Raw genomic sequence first — 17,243 nt, 5'->3', positions numbered from 1 at the left:
TTAAATATGATAAACACTGATGATCGGGGATGACTGCAACACCACACTAGAATTTCTATGGAATGTATGTCAGGGATAAGGGTGAAGGTGGGGAGGAGAACTGATGCCAGGTATGTTTGGCACCAAAATACTGAGAAACACTGGGCTACTGGTCCCTGCCAGGGTTTCCTCTCAGTCCTCACACTGATCTACAGGGGGCCCTGGTCTGCATGACATATTCATGTCACAATGCTCCCTCAATAAGAGCTTAGAGGCATCAATGAGTATTTTTGTAGATCTGAAGAATAAGATTCCACAACTATGCCAATAACTTAATAGTTTATTAGTCAGTCAACAATATTACAAATATTTAAAAATTACTTAATATAAATAGTTGGCAGCAAACTATTCCATTACAGAGTTAAATTACCAGTACAACAGACAGACTGGAGATTTAGACATCTGGAAGATAACAATAAAATAAACTAAAATATTTTAACGAAAAAATTTAAGCTGAAGGCGTTTACCTAGTGTCCATAAAAGCATGGGTTCTCTTTTTATTTAGAAAAAAATAAAAAAAGGCTTTAACACCCCATTAGGAATATAAAATAAAATCAACTGAAAATATTAATTTGCATATCAAAGAACCATTTATAATTACAATCCAAACACTCCATAAACCACTTGTGCGATTCTATACAGAAACTGGGAATTAGAAACTAGTTGCTTTAATATTACAAAGATTTCAGCTCCAAAAATAATTCAACATAAAATAAACTTTAGCAATTAGTGTCATAAAATTATATATTTCCACATAAAAATACAAAATAATATTAATGACAAGAATATGAAAAATTATTCCAAGTATTTTACTACTATTAAAATAAAATAAAACCCAAAAAAACAAAATAGAAATATGCATGAAAAAAGTCTCTCCTTTTGTTAGCAAAACACTATCCAAAATAACTACAATCATTTACATCAGTACAAAGATTTCTGGATTTAAAAAATAGTTGCAATGACAAAAGGGGTATCTTTTCTGACAGTAAAAAATGACACTGTGGATAAAATCTGCAAAATATGCAATGAAAAAAATAAATTTGCATTAAAAAGGTTTACACTGTTATTTTTTTTTATACAAACATTAGAAACAGTATTGCACATCACAACACAGAATCGAGGTTAGTCAGCCTTCCAAAATGTGTTATATTCAAGTTTTGTAGCATCTTTGAGGAGAGGCTCTGTGCAGCCAGATGCAACAGGGATAAATATCAAGTGTTTTCCATACACAAATATATAAATGCTAAATGTTTCCTTCTTAACAAAAAGTGTGGATTTTTAAAGTTTTTTTTTTCCTCCACAGTCATACTTTTGGGCAGCAATATGAACATTTAGGGAACACAAGTGAAGAAGCTTTGAAAATACAAAAATACAATCAAAATTAATAATTTTCTACAAAAATAGTAAAATAAATATGATCTGTAAATTAAAAAAAAAAAACTCCCAATACAGTGTTTAACAGTTAGAAAATAAGAATGTAGTACATAAAAGGCAAAAAAAAAAAAAAAAAAAGAAAAAAAAAGCGGTAGGGGTGAGGTGGGGAGGGAACAAAAGATTAGACTGACAAGATTTAACTATAACAGAAATGAAGGTAAAGCAAACCATACATTTCTGCCATTTTTACCCGTGGCAAAAAGGGGGTTCTGTTTCATTTCCCTTCATTCCCAATATGTATTTCTGTTTAAGAAGGGAAAGCGATTTTCAACATCTCCAATTATTTTCATCATATAATTTATTTTAGTGTTCATTATTTAATACATGAAAAGGCTCTTCAATTTTAAACATTAAGCAGAAATTATGAAAATAAAGTTTAAAAATCTGCAAAATTAAATATCTAAATAATTAACATTGCAAAACTACTGATTTCTTTTCTAAATTCCAAAAATTGAGGTATAGCAAAGGAGATGTCATCAGTCAAAAAAAGTGTGCCATAAAATAGCTGACTGTTGGAAAAATCTCTCACAGAGATATAAAAATAGTGCATAACAAATGTCAAATGGATCAAGGTTGGCAGGGTTAAGGTTAGAAAAGAATACTCCAAAAATCTGGAGGATCATGGTTAAGTAACAAATAGGGAACATCGACAAATAAATTAGTAAAAAGCTCTTCTGAAAACAGCATCAACTTTAAACATTAAAAACTTGAACCACAACCACAATAAAACAGCAGAGTTAGACATGAACCACATATTTTTACAGTACAAAAAAGCACACCAAAGACAACCAATATTAAGATCAACACTTTGCTCACGTGAAGGATTGTCCCAAGGGGTTGCTATAAGGCAACACCCTTGTAATTTTCTCTCTTTAGAATCAAGAACCTTAGTTCTGCATTTTTAAAAAACATCTACCATTGTTGGGTGCTTTGCTTTGATTGCAGAGTAACTTTTACACTAAAATATAGGGGCTAGTTGCATTAAAAATGCTCTAAAGAGAAAAAATATCACGAATGATATTCTAATAGTGTTCAGTACCAAGAGAAACTCATTAACTATTGCATGTTTCCATGCCACTTTCTCAAAAAAACTGCAAGCAAAGTCATTACCAAAATTCCTTCATCAAAATCTAAAAAAAAAAAGCAATTCTTAACCGTTAAGAACAATGTTCCATGCAACAGTGACCCCAGTTTAGACAGAAGACCCCAATATACATAGGTCAAACACATAAGCAAGTTTAAGCCAGATTTCACCATTGTCTTTAAGGTAAAATTGAATTTTATGCAACTAGCCATCTGTATATTTCCCCATCTCCATTTTGACTTTACTTAGGTTTACTAAAGTTTTGCATTCTTCTATAAAGTTCGTTTGTTTAGATATGGGTTTCCTGTGGGTCTTACATTTGGTGACTGGTTAGCAGTGTGCTGGCCATCTTTGGTTTATAAAGGATGTCTTAACCGTGAACTATCAAAGGGGCTAAAATCAACCTTCTTTAAAATTCTAGTATTTTTCTTTTACTCAATCTTTTATCTATACTATATCACTGCACATTAATTAGAACCGCACATCACAAAATTGCACAGGGATTACAAATATTACATCCAGTCTGCATAAAATCGAATTCCACTACCCACCAGATCACAAAATGGCTGCACTCTCTAATCTAAAACTAATTTGCATATTGTACACATGTAGGACAAATTTTTTAACTTGAAGTCACAATAATGCATGCAAGTTTGCTTTTTTTAAACAAATTTTATAATTTGTTCATGCTACCTAGATTCAAGAGAGCTTTTTTGAACATTTGCAATACCTCACCTCTTGTTAGTTAATAATTCTAGTGCATGCATAAGGTGTATACAGGTAAGTAAACATGCATTTTTTTTTCACATTCTAAAACTATGGCAGTTTAGGCCATATTGTGCTGCCTGCATTTTATCTGCAATGCAGTGTGTCTCTAACGTTTTCAATCCCGTATTAATAGGTGGCATTTACACATAACACCTATATAGCAGCAAAGCTAATACAGCTTGTGATTAAAAATGTTTAAAAATAGCTAATAAATCAGAGTATCTTGAGGTATTATTTCTTGCAAGTCAAAATGGAGAGCAAAAAAATCAACCCTAATTTTTAGTTTATGTATACACTGAAAATAGCAACAATAAAAATAAGCATTTGTAGCAGACATATTCCATCTTCACTATTATTTTGCTACCTTTGGTAAATTACTGGGGCAGATCTTGAAGTTAAAAACCCACGTTTAGAAATAAGTGCACGCTTCACCCACTATATAGCAGCAGACTGTTTGCCCCTACGCAAAACATTCTCATATCTAATTTTAACTTTACATATAAAAATAACTTGGAGAAAATACAAAAAAACATTTTATTTTAACATGAAAATATCACAAAAATTAGTAAGCCTGAGATGTAGGGTTTTGGTGAAAAACAAGAGGCTTGTAGTGTTTTGGCTGCTGATAAAGATGCATGTATTGGTAGCTGGGGTGAAAGCAGAAGAATGCACTTATTTCTTCCGCATGTCGCGTCTTCAGACACAGTAAGCCACATGCACCCTTTCTTTCCTTGTTACACAGAGGCCGGTGTGCTATTCTTAGTTCCAGCGGAAGTGGATCTGACGTGGGCGATCAGCACCTTCCTTTACCAATGGCTTATGGAACTCACGTCCTGCACGAGAGTGGATATTTGCCCAACAAAACTCACAGTAATACTGCAGGCAAGTGACATTGGCACAGAAAAAGGGAGCAAATTTTCCACCACAGCGTGCGCCCTGGCATTCATCACACATCTGGTCATCTAGCACATATGGCTTTACCTCCACCTAGAAAGAAAGAGGAAAAAAGTCTCCCATTAAGTTTGCTTCAGAAATCATTTTAGTAAATTTAAAATGTTCAGGGTGTTCCCGAGGAAAGGACCAGCATTAAACACTGAGAAAGTAAGCAGTTTCCCAGGGAAATAGCTTTACCATGTAGTAGGTTAAAAAACAAAAACAAAAGCAAAAACAAAAACCAACAACAAAGTCATTCTCTTCTGGCACTAATCATCTTTTTCTAAGATGTTTCATGTTCATAAGTGATCATGTGATTAAACGAGCACTTAGTTTTACTTTGGCAATTTTATTTTATTTTGATACGTTTTCTTCCAAGGACTATAAACTGAGTGGTATTTACTGTATTTTTCAATGGCAGAAAATACTTTTACAAACTATACATCTAACTGATTTGTAAAACATTCTACCTTTACCTTCTGTGAAGTAACATCTTTAAAACACCTGTGTGTTAATATTTTAGAGGCAGGGTGATTATGAGTAAAAAAGAGAAGGGCATGGAGGACAAATGGTTTTTACACCTTTTCCCCTTCATTCCAGTAGCACCTGTGAGATGGCCCAACCCCAAACCACCACTGATTATGTACCTGCTTGTAACTACTTGGTGCACACACACCAGAACTGTGGATAATCTTATTAAAGGCGTATCTAGACTTCTGTGAATTTATGAGCTACAAATTCAAAGAGGCTCACTGAGAAGGCCTGACTCAGAAGACCTCAGACCCCAGTCAGCTCTGAGGGCTAAGCCTTTTAAACCTCAGGTTCCAGGTTTGTAAAGTGAGAAGAATCCTAGAATCTGCTTTATAGCGCTGTGAGGATTAGATTATGCAGTAAAAGCGTTTAAGGCAGTGCTTGGCACACGGCAGAGACTCTAAGCCAGTACTGCCTACTAATAATAACTATGAATGGAGGGCTACTACCTTTGTCTGACTTAATGTGCCAGGCAGCCTAAGACCTCAGGCTTTCCTGAGGAGAGGAGGGAAAACTGAGTGTTTAAAGGGTTTGGTTAGAGATAAAGAAGTGTTTGCCAAAGGTAAAGAAATAACAAGCCAACAATTTCTATTCTGAATGTATTAACACTTGCACATGTGCAGAAAACACGCATATAAGGGTATTTTCTGAAGCATTATTTGTCACAAGAGCAACAACGAATAGGGAAAAACCTAAAAGGTGATGAAAAGGACTATAAAACAAACATCTGATAGAAAGGTAATGAAATTAAGTTGTTGTTTATATTTGCACTTCACTGATTAGGGCTGGATAAACATTCTATGTATATTGAACATTTTGCTTTTCTGAATAGTCTGTATCTTTTGCATATTTTCCCAATGGAGGTTTTCTTTTTTTTTTGAAGTGAATCCTCTTTGCCAGTTAAGAATTTTTAACCTTTTTTCCATTGGCCTTTGATTTTTTAAAAGATTTTTGACACTTGGTCTAAAATTTTTATGCTCAATCTTTATTTTTTAATTTTTTTCTATTATGGATCCTATCTTGATTGCCAGTCTGCTATTTCTGATTCATTATCTTCATTATAATATTATGTAACTAAAACTAACTATACACACACACGTATATATAACTATATAATATTGTTATAATAACATATAATAACTATAATCAAAGAAATTACCAAAGAATATCTCAAAGTGGCATGAGAATTACTGAATTTCATTTTACTAGATGATAATAAAAATAAGCACAGGGAAAGTGTCTGTTCAATACTTAGTAAGAGGATCTAGCAGAATATCTAGCACAAAGTAGAAACTATCTGAATAAATGTGGTACATTTACATATGTTTTCTTGATTATATCTCTTGTCTCTACTGTAATTAAAGACAGTGTCTGTGTGGTTTACTTCATTTCCATAATACCTCATAAAATTCTTGGTGCTTAGGAGTTACTGAATGTAAAACTGCTGAAAAAAATTTCAAAATGCAATGATTTCAATTATTTGTATTTCAAACTTCTAGGTATTATTTTATGAAGCTAATCTAATTACCTTCAAAATCACAGACTTTAAAGATAGTAAACTGGATTTTAAACTTATGATTTTAGAGTATTCTGATTATTTCTGATTAATAAACTCTAAAAATGAGCTTTTGTATGTGTGAAAAGGTGTTGGGAGTTTCATCAATTCTGTGCCTATTCTTATTTTCCATTATGATGCCCCTCCCTATTTCACTTCAGAGAACCTATCTGTAATACTCTGTCACCTGGATTCACAACTAATGAAATAATTCATATTTAATTATCCAACTTGAACTTCAACACAACTCCCTTCAGTAAGTACCAGAAGGCACAGTGAGTAATATTACTCATGGAGTAACATACAAAATTACAATGAATTACACTTTTGTGGTGATGGTGTTTCCCAGCTTTTGGGGAGATAGGAATTAAACCTCAAAGAGCTCATGAGCCAAAAGATCAAGCTGAATGAATATTTCAATCCTCCCCAAATCTCTGGGTTATCAGTTATAAATTTTAAATTAATCAGTTGTTATGGTTTGATAATTACATTCATACTAGAGACATGAAAGGTACAAAGATCAATTGTGTGTGTGTGCGTGCGCCCGAGCAAACTCAAATTCTTTAATTCTTTTTTTTTTTTTAAAGATTTTATTTTTAAGTAATCTCTACACCCAACATGGGGTTCAAACTCATAACCCCAAGATCAAGAGTCGCATTCTCAACTGAACCAGCTAGACATCTCTCAAATTATTTCAGATAAAGTTCAAAATATACCTTAAGCAGCTCATATCTTAAAAATTAAACTTTTCTCTCAGGCATTGTAGTGCCTTTTTAAGAAGGCATGCATGTGTTTCTCAATTCACTTGCTCTGCATCTGAATTGCTCTTTAGGAATCCATACTCTGCCCCCAAATAATTGGTCCTTCACTATCAATTTGGAAACAAGAATGAGGCAGGACACTGCAAGGATGTTTTCCCTGTGCTCCTGCAAGCTAAAAGCTATAATTATATACAATGTAGGTAACCTCCTAGGTTGACTGGATCACTTCTTTGCAAAAGTCAGGGTTAGACTAGATACATGGTCTCAATCATGGCTGCACATTAGAATCGCCTGGGATTTTTACAAATTTCGGCTGCCCCTGAACAATTATAACAAAATCTCTGGGGTCAGGGGATGGGGGAACCCAGCCGTCAAGATTTTTCTAAATTCCTAGGTGACTTTATTCTGCAGCTGAGGGTGAAAACCACTGGATTACAGGAACTCCAGTTCAACAAATTTTCCTGCATGGTGTAATTAAAGCAGACACCTTCCACTTAGAAGGTGAGACTGTGTGTTGCAACAGTTTAAGTAACAATATAAAAAAATCACTCTGCTTGTATGAACTGAACCTATGCTGTACTTTTTTTGGTTTGTTTTCTATATGGGATAGCTTGGAAATTAAACTGATGACTACTTTTAGAGTCCACAGTTAGTCAATCCATACTCCTAAATCAGCTCCACTGCCTCCAAAATAGTCTTTTAATATATACAGACAGCCTCAGAGAAGAAACTTCAAGAAACTGTTACACTGGGGAAAAAAATACTCAAGTTCTATCTTTTAATCTGGATATACAAAAAGTTAAATTACCTCTAATTCTTAGCATATCTCATCTGTAATATAATGCAAACATGATTATTTTAAAATAGCTGTATATATGCACTATGAGCAAATTTTAGTATGAAATAGATTTGCAATTGAACAACCGAATTTGGGTCACTCCTTTTACCTATTTTCAATGGTAATCAGTACTAGGAATTATTCAATGGGGTGGCTTTTAGTTAACGAATATTCATAGGACTTCCTAAAAAGTTCTTACTGTTATTACCTATACAATGCAACTAAAGAGTAAATGTTTTAAAGTTTAGGATAATTATTTTGTGTGTTTAATTTTTTTTGTATATTTATCATTTTGTATACTTAGGGAAAAATACAGTGTATTTTTATTTTAAATTTAATGATAACAGATAAAAACACTTAAATAATGGTACCAAACTTTAAATGCTTCTACATATGAGAATTCATTTAATCCTCAAACTAATTGTGAAAAAGATACTATTATTGCTTTCCATTTGATAAATGGGGAAAAAGAGGCATACTGAGGGTTAATTTCTTGAGGATTACAGAGCACGTGGTGGACACAGCATCCTGGGCATGCTGGCTCCAGGGTACAGGCTCCCGCTGAGCAGGGAGCCTGATGAGGGGCTCAATCCCAGGACCCTGGGATCATGACCTAAGCTAAAGGCAGACACTTAAAGGACTGAGCCAACCAGGTACACCCAGGGTACACTCTTTAAACAAGCCCTGCCTCTATGGTTAGAAGGGTGTTAAGACCTTATTGGTGGGTTTTTAAAAAAACAACAACAACCAAAAACCCCACAACCTGATGTGCTTTTACAATGACACTTAAATTTTGTATACTGTATCTGAAGTTCAAAGTATGGGGAACGCCACTAGGCTCTTTGCTCAGTGGGGAAACTGCCTCTCCCTCTGCCTGCTCCTTTCTCTCTGACAAATAAATAAATAAAATTGTTTAAAAAAAGTTCAAAGTATGTTCAATAATTTTACATTTCAGTGGTATTTTGATATAATACTCTTTAACTCTAAGATTTAAAGATGCATAAAAAAATAAAGTGTTTGAATTATATTGTCAACTTGGTAGGGTAGTAAGCTCTGGATCAGCACCTTATTATAGGATGTTAAATGCTTTCCCTATATGCAACTTACGCGTTTATCAATATCCCCATGCTGAAGCTGAACAAACCGAGCACTGATGGCAGCAATATAGCTCTGCTGATTGGAGAAAGCAACTCGACCAGCACCTTTTGGGTATTTTAGCTCAGGATCTGTATCAATTCCTGCATAACAAACTCCACCATACAGCCGGTCCATGATCATAGCAAGTTCCACTTGAAAAGAAATTCACATCAAATGTGAGAGAACATAGTAAATCAACAGTTTTTAAATAACTTTTTTAAAAAGGGAAAGTCAATAGGATAAATAGTTTTACACTGTTTTCTTAATCCAATCCTTTCACCTGCATATTGGACCCAATTTGCTCTCACTACAGAATTACTTGGCAATTCTCTTCTCTCCTTTATCATCAGTTTTTTCCTCTACACAGGATCATTCCCAATCTTAAAAAAAAAAAACAAAACCCAAAACAAAACTCTTAATTCTGTTTTTCTCCCTCTCAGTGACTGCTTAATTTCTATAGTCTTCCTTTACAGCCAAATTCTTAAATTTTTTTTCTTCTACTACCTCATCCTTCTCTTCCCATTCCTTGTTCAACCTTTATAACGAGACTTTCTTTCATCCCTTGACTCCATGCTAACTGCTCATGCCACTGTCAAGTACAATGGTCAATCTACCTGGAAGCAGCACGGAACATAGTTAACGTCTACTTTCTGCATCTGGCTTTCAGGACACATTTTTCTACTAATTTTCATCTGACTTCACAATTCCTTAGTCTTCCTTGCTGGTTCCTCTTCAACTCCTTGACTTTTTGATGTCAGAGTACTCTAAGTTTCAGTCATGGATTTCTCTTTATACTTGTGGGCTATGGTGACTTTATCCCATGTCATGGCTTTAAATACCATCTATCTGTTTTCATGTCCTAAATTCCTGTCTCCAGCCTCGGCCTCTTCTCTGGACTCCGAAGTCATCGATGCAACCACCAGGAGATGGTTAACTGGAGTTGTTGTCCTGGACAACTCATACTGACATTTAATAGACCTTCACCACCTAGTTTGAAATGACACTCCTGATCTTCCACCATCCCATTAAATCTGCTCCAATGAGTTTTTGCTAACTCAGCTGGTAAGCAATAGAAAAGATAAAGTTCCTAAGATTCTTGGCTTCAATCCTTTCTATTTTCTGTTTTCCCCACTACACATGCAATCCTATGAACCTGATTTTCTAGACCTATCTAAAATCCAATCTCCTCACCTCCATCACCTAACATCCTGTTCCAAACTCTCATTATTTTTCATCTGGATCGTGGCAATAGCCTTAACTCTTTGCTTCTGATTTATTGTCGAAACAGCAGCAAGGCCCCTCAATTTATTTTCAAAACAGTAGCAAGAATAATTCTTAGATATCAGATATAAATGGCATAACTAAAATTTTTACTTAGGAGCTCAAAATGGTACCACAAACTTGCTTTCAAAATCAAGACCCCAGGGGCGCCTGGGTGGCTCAGTGGGCTAAAGCCTCTTGCCTTCGGCTCAGGTCATGATCCCAGAGTCCTGGGATCGAGCCCCGCATCGGGCTCTCTGTTCAGCGGGGAGCCTGCTTCTCCTTCTCTCTCTCTGCCTGCCTCTCTGCCTACTCGTGATCTCTGTCAAATAAATAAAATCTTCAAAAAAAAAAAAAATCAAGACCACAATCTCTCTTCTCCAGTGTTCTTTATCACAGTAGAAGGTGTGACTATCTACATAGTGGCTTAAGACTGAAAGCTGAGATTCAGCCTTTGAGATTACCTCATAAATTGTTTGGGACAATTGTGTTTACTTTGCTCTCTCACCACTGCTACCTCCAATCTAAGCTCATGTTATCTTTCTCCTGCCCTGCAAGAATGGGCTCCTAAAATGGTCTACTCATATCTACTCTCAACCCAGCTGCCCCCAAAATATGTCATTAGCTACAGTTATCTAAAACTCTTCATTGGTTTCCCCTTGCTCTGAGGATAAATACTGAATTAGCTTATCAGACAGATTTGTATGGTCTGACCCCTATTCACTTTTTCTATGCCTTTTTGTGTCTCTCTCCTCACTTCTTACACCCCTAGCCAGCCACTCTAGATTTCTTTCAGTTCCTCCAATGCCCTCCGCTTCCCTCCACTAAAGATCTTTGAATATGCTCTTCCCTTTGTTTAAAAACACACTCCTCACAACCCTCTTGCCACCTCAACTCTATTCCTTCTGCTGTGTCAGCTCAAATGCAAGTATTTCTAAATATCAGACTATACCACATTCCCATGATGTTCTTCTACTCTCTATAGTCTTTCTTTGTAGCAGTTATATTCTGTAAGTATTTACACATGTGAATGGTTCTTTTAAAATGTATGTCCTATACTGACTAGAAAAGGATGTTCTCAGTGGTGGAAGGCACTAACACACTTCACAGGGCACAGGGAATCATAAAGCATGCTTGTACAGTGGGCATACAGGTCTGTAATTATGTTCCTGGATAACATTTCTGGTAAATCTCTGGTTTCTCATTATTGATGAACAGAAGTTTATTACTTATCAAAGCACTATTTAAAAAAAAACAAAACGTACTTGTTCAAATATCAGAATCAACCAACATAAAATAAACAGACCCAAAATTCTTTTTAGAAGTCAGAAGTATTTGGATCCTTCTTATAGAGTCTGCTTGGAGTTAATTATTCATACTGATAGATGAGTGTCTACTTCTCCACTGAGAGAAGTAGAATACTTCTCAGAATTCTGTAGCAAACAACTCTTGGAGCATAAAGAATCTGCCCTTTGCCCACCCAATAGTGCCATGTACATAACAGCTCTGAAAAGTTTACTGAATTAATTCATATTTAATTTTTTTTTAAGAAGCAAAATTTGTTAACATTCTACTTACCAGCCCTTAATGGTCTAGGAACACCCCCAACAAAAATTGTTTTTCGAGGATCCAAAGGCTGAGAACCATCCATCACAAAATCACTATCACTTAAGTTCCAAGGACGGATCTGAACCTAGGAAGAAAATCACATCACTGTAATTGGTCTTACTCTCTTGACAGCTTATGCTACTTTGTGCCAGTTAACAGTGGTCCTTTTATTTTTCAAAATTTTGTATAGCTGGATTTGAAAATACATTATTTTTTTAAGCTAGATAGTATAAGTTATCAGGATTTTTAAAAACTGAACTCTTAACATGGTATTTTAACTTTTTTATCATTAATTACTTCAAACCAGTTTTTGGAAAACTCGCATTTGTAGCCTAAAGTTCACATATAGTATTTACTTACTGGTTTGTCCTTAATGGTGGGGCTGGAAACACACAGATAGAGTTTTCCATCTTCTTCAATACAAGCATCAATTAGTGCTTGAACTGAGCTCTCTTCTTGAAAGAGAAGGAATGCATAGCCTGTAATAACCATTAAAAATGAGGCAATATTGCAAAGGAAGTGATTTCACCCCAAATTTCAATACTATTTAGAAAACACATGCTTTTGCAAAAGAAAAAAAAAAACTATCAGAGAGAACCAGAATTATTAGACTTTCTATAGGAGAGCACAATATCCTATGGAATACATACAAAAACAGATACTCATTATTCAGCTATCTTATATAGAGTGCTTTCTATCCAGTGCTGTGCTAAAAGCTTTACATAAATTATTTCTTGATTTCCACAGCAAGTCTCTAAGGCATTATTCCCATTTTATAGAAGAAAAACCTGAGGTATCCAGCAGTTAATGACTTGCCCCAAGTCAGTCACATGAGCAAGCAGTTGGTGGAGTAATTTCAAACCCAGGAGAGCCCCCAAGGTCTCCCAAGATACTGTCTTCTTCAAGAACTTGGCAGGAATACCTCTCGATTATATTAGAAAGTTTCTAAAGAGGCCCTCAGGGTAAGACATGTTCTGGTGCACAGTTTGGGCTAGAGCACACTTGGAAAGGCCCAAGAATTTCCATAAGGAAGGGGAAATAACCACAGTCAGCATATCAACTTCAAAATTGTACTAAGAAAACTACCTTAAGGAGGCTGGAGCAAAATGGGTCCTCTAGCATGGGTCAGGACCTTAAAATCAAACTCTCTACTGGGATAAACTGTGGAACACTTCCTTTCAAGTAGTCTGGAGACTATGTTTGGACTTTGGACCCAAGCTCTTCTTGCTTATTAGATGCCTGTACCTTTGGGAGATATGCCCTTCCTCCTCTCTTTGTGATAATGGATTATCATTCTTCAAGCAGAACAGACTTCAGTATAAAAAGAAGGTATCAAAATTTATACTGGAAGTTCACCATTACATGATTATTCCTAGAAGCTGATAATTAACTGACCAAAAAAACACCCCTTTCTTTGATGAGATTTCTATGCAAACAAACCTAGAGAACTGTAATCTGGTTCTAATATGAAGAAGTCATCAAGCAGGCCATGCACATCTATCTATTCCATTAGACAATGGTAAATGTGAGATCATGTTTTATACAAAAATCAAAACACATAGCTTTATTGCCAACAATGGCTGTAATTGCCACAAAGGTCTGATGTGACACAAAAGTGCTTCATTTTAAAATTATAATTCCTGATTGCATAAATAAGCCATCAAATCAACCTATGCAACAGAAACTTTCTAAGGTATGATTATGCAAGATTAAAAAAACACATTGCAGACATTTCCAACTGCTAGAAATAATTTAAATATGCTTGAAAAAATAAAAAAATGAAAACTGGTTTTAAGTGAAGGCTTTAATTTTTGACAAAAGTTCAAGATTTGCGAGTTGTAACTCTTTTGTAATAACTGAGAGGATATAAGACCAATTTACAAAATATTTTAAATTCAGTATATTTAATGTTATTTGTGATATTAATTTTTGATATTAATGTTTTAATTTTGGTTAGTTTTAAAGTGATACTTTACATTCAATACTTTTTTTTTAAGATTCTAAGAGAAAGAGAGAGAGAGAAAGCATGAGGAGGAGGGTGGTAGGAGGGATAAGCAGGCTCCCACTGAGCAGGGAGCCCGACATAGGGCTTGCATCCCAGGATCCTGAGATCATGACCTGAGGCGAAGGCAGACGCTTAACCAATTGAGCCACCCAGGCACCTCTACATTCAATATTCCTACTATTACTTAATGATTTGTGTGATTATTAGGTAAGAAATGTTTGTATCACAAAACTAATTAAAGCAACATGGCAGGTAAATTATGATTTAGCTAAGCAAACCATTAAATATTAAAATACTCTTACCAAAAACATACTGTACAGCAAACTAATACACACATAGGGTGAACCTCATTCACTGTAAAAGAAACATATGTACACATGTGGCTCCATCTCCAAGGGCTCATGTCGCTGTCTTAATTACAAGGCAGCTTCTACTAACTGGATGCTTTCTGCACCAGTGTTTCCAAACCATGGAAGATGAATTACAACAATGTCAAAACTGCTTAAAAGGACAAGGTTTGGAAACATTGGTCTTTGGCAATGACAATTAACTATGATTGTACCCCAAACTACGATTTGCCAGTGCCGCTTTATTCAGGTCTTTTTGCTTTGTTTTCAGTTTGAGAAAATAAACTAACCATCACCACAAAAACCACAATGACAACAACAATGGCAACAACAGCAACAAAGACAGCAACTATTCTGTTTGATTAAATTTGTGCCAACACATCTTTCTAGGCTTAGAGTCCATCATCCTGTTACATGAACAAGAAGCTCAGGCAAAAAATGTATACCTGTCTCCACACAAACCAATTCTCATTCCTTTCTAAAACTGTATTTCAGTTCCTCCCTGGAACTCTGTTTGACTCCTTTACGTCTATCTGGATTACACAATACCTTCAGATTTCATTCAGAACTTCTCAGTGAACCTTCCCCACCTACTTCAGGTAGAAGGAGCTTCTATTCTATAGTATTTATAGGTGTTTTTATCATGTGTTAGTCAGTTATTATTCTGTGCATTACCAAGAGTACCAAGATGAGTAAATGCAGAGTATTACAAACTATGGGAAGAATTGGATTTTAGCAAAATCATCATGGATTTATAGAGTTGTAAAAATGTAACATTGTAGCTGTGACAAGGGTTATGAGAGAATGGAACAGTGCCAGGAGAACCTACAATAGGAGTATGTGAACCATTAGGGGCATCCTGAAAGTATCCTGTGAGCAACCAATGTTTGAACTGAGACAAATGAGGGTATGTGGATGAAGACACATCAAAAGGGCCTTAGGGTGAGTGAGAATACCATACATAAGAGCCCTAAGGCAGGAGAAAGCAAAGCCAGTTTTTGAAACCAGAAGTGAACAAGAAGTAATAGGGGCAGAAGAAACCAGAGAGGTGGGGAGGTTGGGCAAGGCAAACCCATTTTTACCTTTAATCTAACTGAAAGAAACCATTGAAGGGTTTTAAGCAGATGGTCAAGAGATAGCAGTATCAGATGAGTTTTCAGAGAGATTACTCTGGCTTTACTGTGGGAGAACAACTGGAGAGAGGCAGAGGTATGGACAGACTAGTCACATTCCTGAAGTGGACCAGGATACTGGTAACTTAGGCAGGAATATTAGAAACTAACTGACATTTTTACTGAATATTCAAAAACTTTACAAGAGGCTAACAGAGTGAAGCAATAGACAACAGATTAAAACTCAGTTTAAAACTCAGCAACAAATTAAAGCTCAACAACAGATTAAAACTCAGATGAACAAATGAATGTCTACATCTATATGGAGCTTATTTTCTCTCTAAACTAAATATCAGGACGTCTAAGACCAGTAAACTCCAAATCTGGGTGAAAATTTAGAGTACATGAAGAAAGGTCCATAGCTTTAATCAGACTTTCATAGAGATCTGGGATTCAGAATCCCTGCTCAAAAGATGTTATTGAGTCCATAAATCTAAGATCTAAAGGTATAAAACAGAAACCACTGGGTTATTCCATTTCTCTGAATTCTACATAAACTAGTAATGGAGGTACTAGAATTCTCAGTGACAAATAAGTGAGATATCCCATATAATTCATTATCAGAAATCTTTAATTAGTTTTTGTATACCAATAACTATTCTAACATGTTTTCCTTTCCCAGAGCCCAAATCAGACCATTTAATAGATCTATTGGAGTCTTTTTTCCAGGTTTGAAAATTTGCTCAGCCATGAGAATAACAGGGTTTTTGTTTTTCTAAAATTTTATTTCAATGATGTTCAAAGAAAAGCTTTAGTTTTTCAATCTCCTCCTTTTTATTCCCTTCAGAGAATCTGCCATTAGCAACCTGACTGGATTCACGTTTAATTCTCTCCACTCACCTCCCCTGCTCATTGTGGGCAAGGGGAACTTACCTCCTCTCCCTACTAATGGTGGCCTTGCTTTTGGTCAGATGAATGATAGTGATTTGTTATTCTTGTGATATGGTAACAAGCCATAGTGGGTATCCTAGCAGTGAGTTACTAGCACCACTAGGTATCTTCTTCACATCTGATCTCTCTATATAATGGGGTTTTGACCAGTCACTTTCTCCTTTAGCTAAATTCACCCACAAAGTAAATATTGCTCTGTTGTTATCTGTTATTGTTTGGAACACTTATGTAAATCTGGAAATATTTATACTATTCATGCATTTATATTTTTCTCTCACTTCAAACAGGTCTTAAATTCATTGCATAGAGGGACACTTTTTTTACATGTCGGTACCCAAGTTACTTAGAAGGACGCTTCAAATAGAAAACAAAACCTCAAAACATTCATTGATTTGAGTGTTTGAAATCACTATTAAGCCATTATAGAGAAAGCACAGCTAGTGTCTAATGGCTCCTGACTGGGTTAAAGTGAAACTATGATAGCCCTCAGATCCATTCTTGTCACTTGACACATGTTACCAGCCTTCACAAATTACTCTATTAGTTTTTATACAAAGGTGTGATGATATGCAATTCTAAAAGAAAAGAAAACACAAAGTAATTGGTATTGTCTTATTTGCTCTCATAAAACTGATTCCCTAGAAAATATTAACAATAAAAACTCTTACCTTTTGGTGGAAAATAGGACTTGCTTTCTGCTTTATGAGGCCAATCTACTACCAAAGGCCCAAATCTTCTGAAGCTAGCAGTTATTTCATCTTAAAAAAGTACAATAATACACATTAGGAATTAGTTTTAAGAGTTCATTAAAAAAAACCCATATTTTATTAGTTAAAGATTTAATATTTAAAAGTACCAAGTACTCTAAGATAAACATGAA

At 35.3% G+C, this 17,243-nt stretch overlaps 1 protein-coding gene across 10 annotated transcripts in view; it reads right to left on the bottom strand.

Annotated features, from left to right (window-relative positions):
* Window positions 1–303: 303 nt before the first annotated feature.
* Window positions 304–17,243, bottom strand: part of CPEB2 (cytoplasmic polyadenylation element binding protein 2) — a 77,901-nt gene continuing 60,961 nt past the window's right edge. For all 10 annotated transcript variants that reach the window (XM_047718906.1, XM_047718908.1, XM_047718904.1 and 7 more), the window contains 5 exons: window positions 17,032–17,121; window positions 12,309–12,427; window positions 11,919–12,033; window positions 9,051–9,232; window positions 304–4,312 (listed from right to left, as the gene is read on the bottom strand). In XM_047718906.1, the coding sequence (XP_047574862.1) occupies window positions 4,085–4,312; window positions 9,051–9,232; window positions 11,919–12,033; window positions 12,309–12,427; window positions 17,032–17,121 (734 nt within the window). In that variant the 3' untranslated portion in view covers window positions 304–4,084. The remainder of the gene's footprint in view (window positions 4,313–9,050; window positions 9,233–11,918; window positions 12,034–12,308; window positions 12,428–17,031; window positions 17,122–17,243) is intronic.

This window comes from Lutra lutra, chromosome 2 (assembly GCF_902655055.1).
Source record: "Lutra lutra chromosome 2, mLutLut1.2, whole genome shotgun sequence".
In the NCBI taxonomy this organism is placed as follows: domain Eukaryota; kingdom Metazoa; phylum Chordata; class Mammalia; order Carnivora; family Mustelidae; genus Lutra; species Lutra lutra.
Note: the sequence above shows the minus strand (reverse complement) of the source record. Positions and strands in the feature narration are given on the sequence as shown.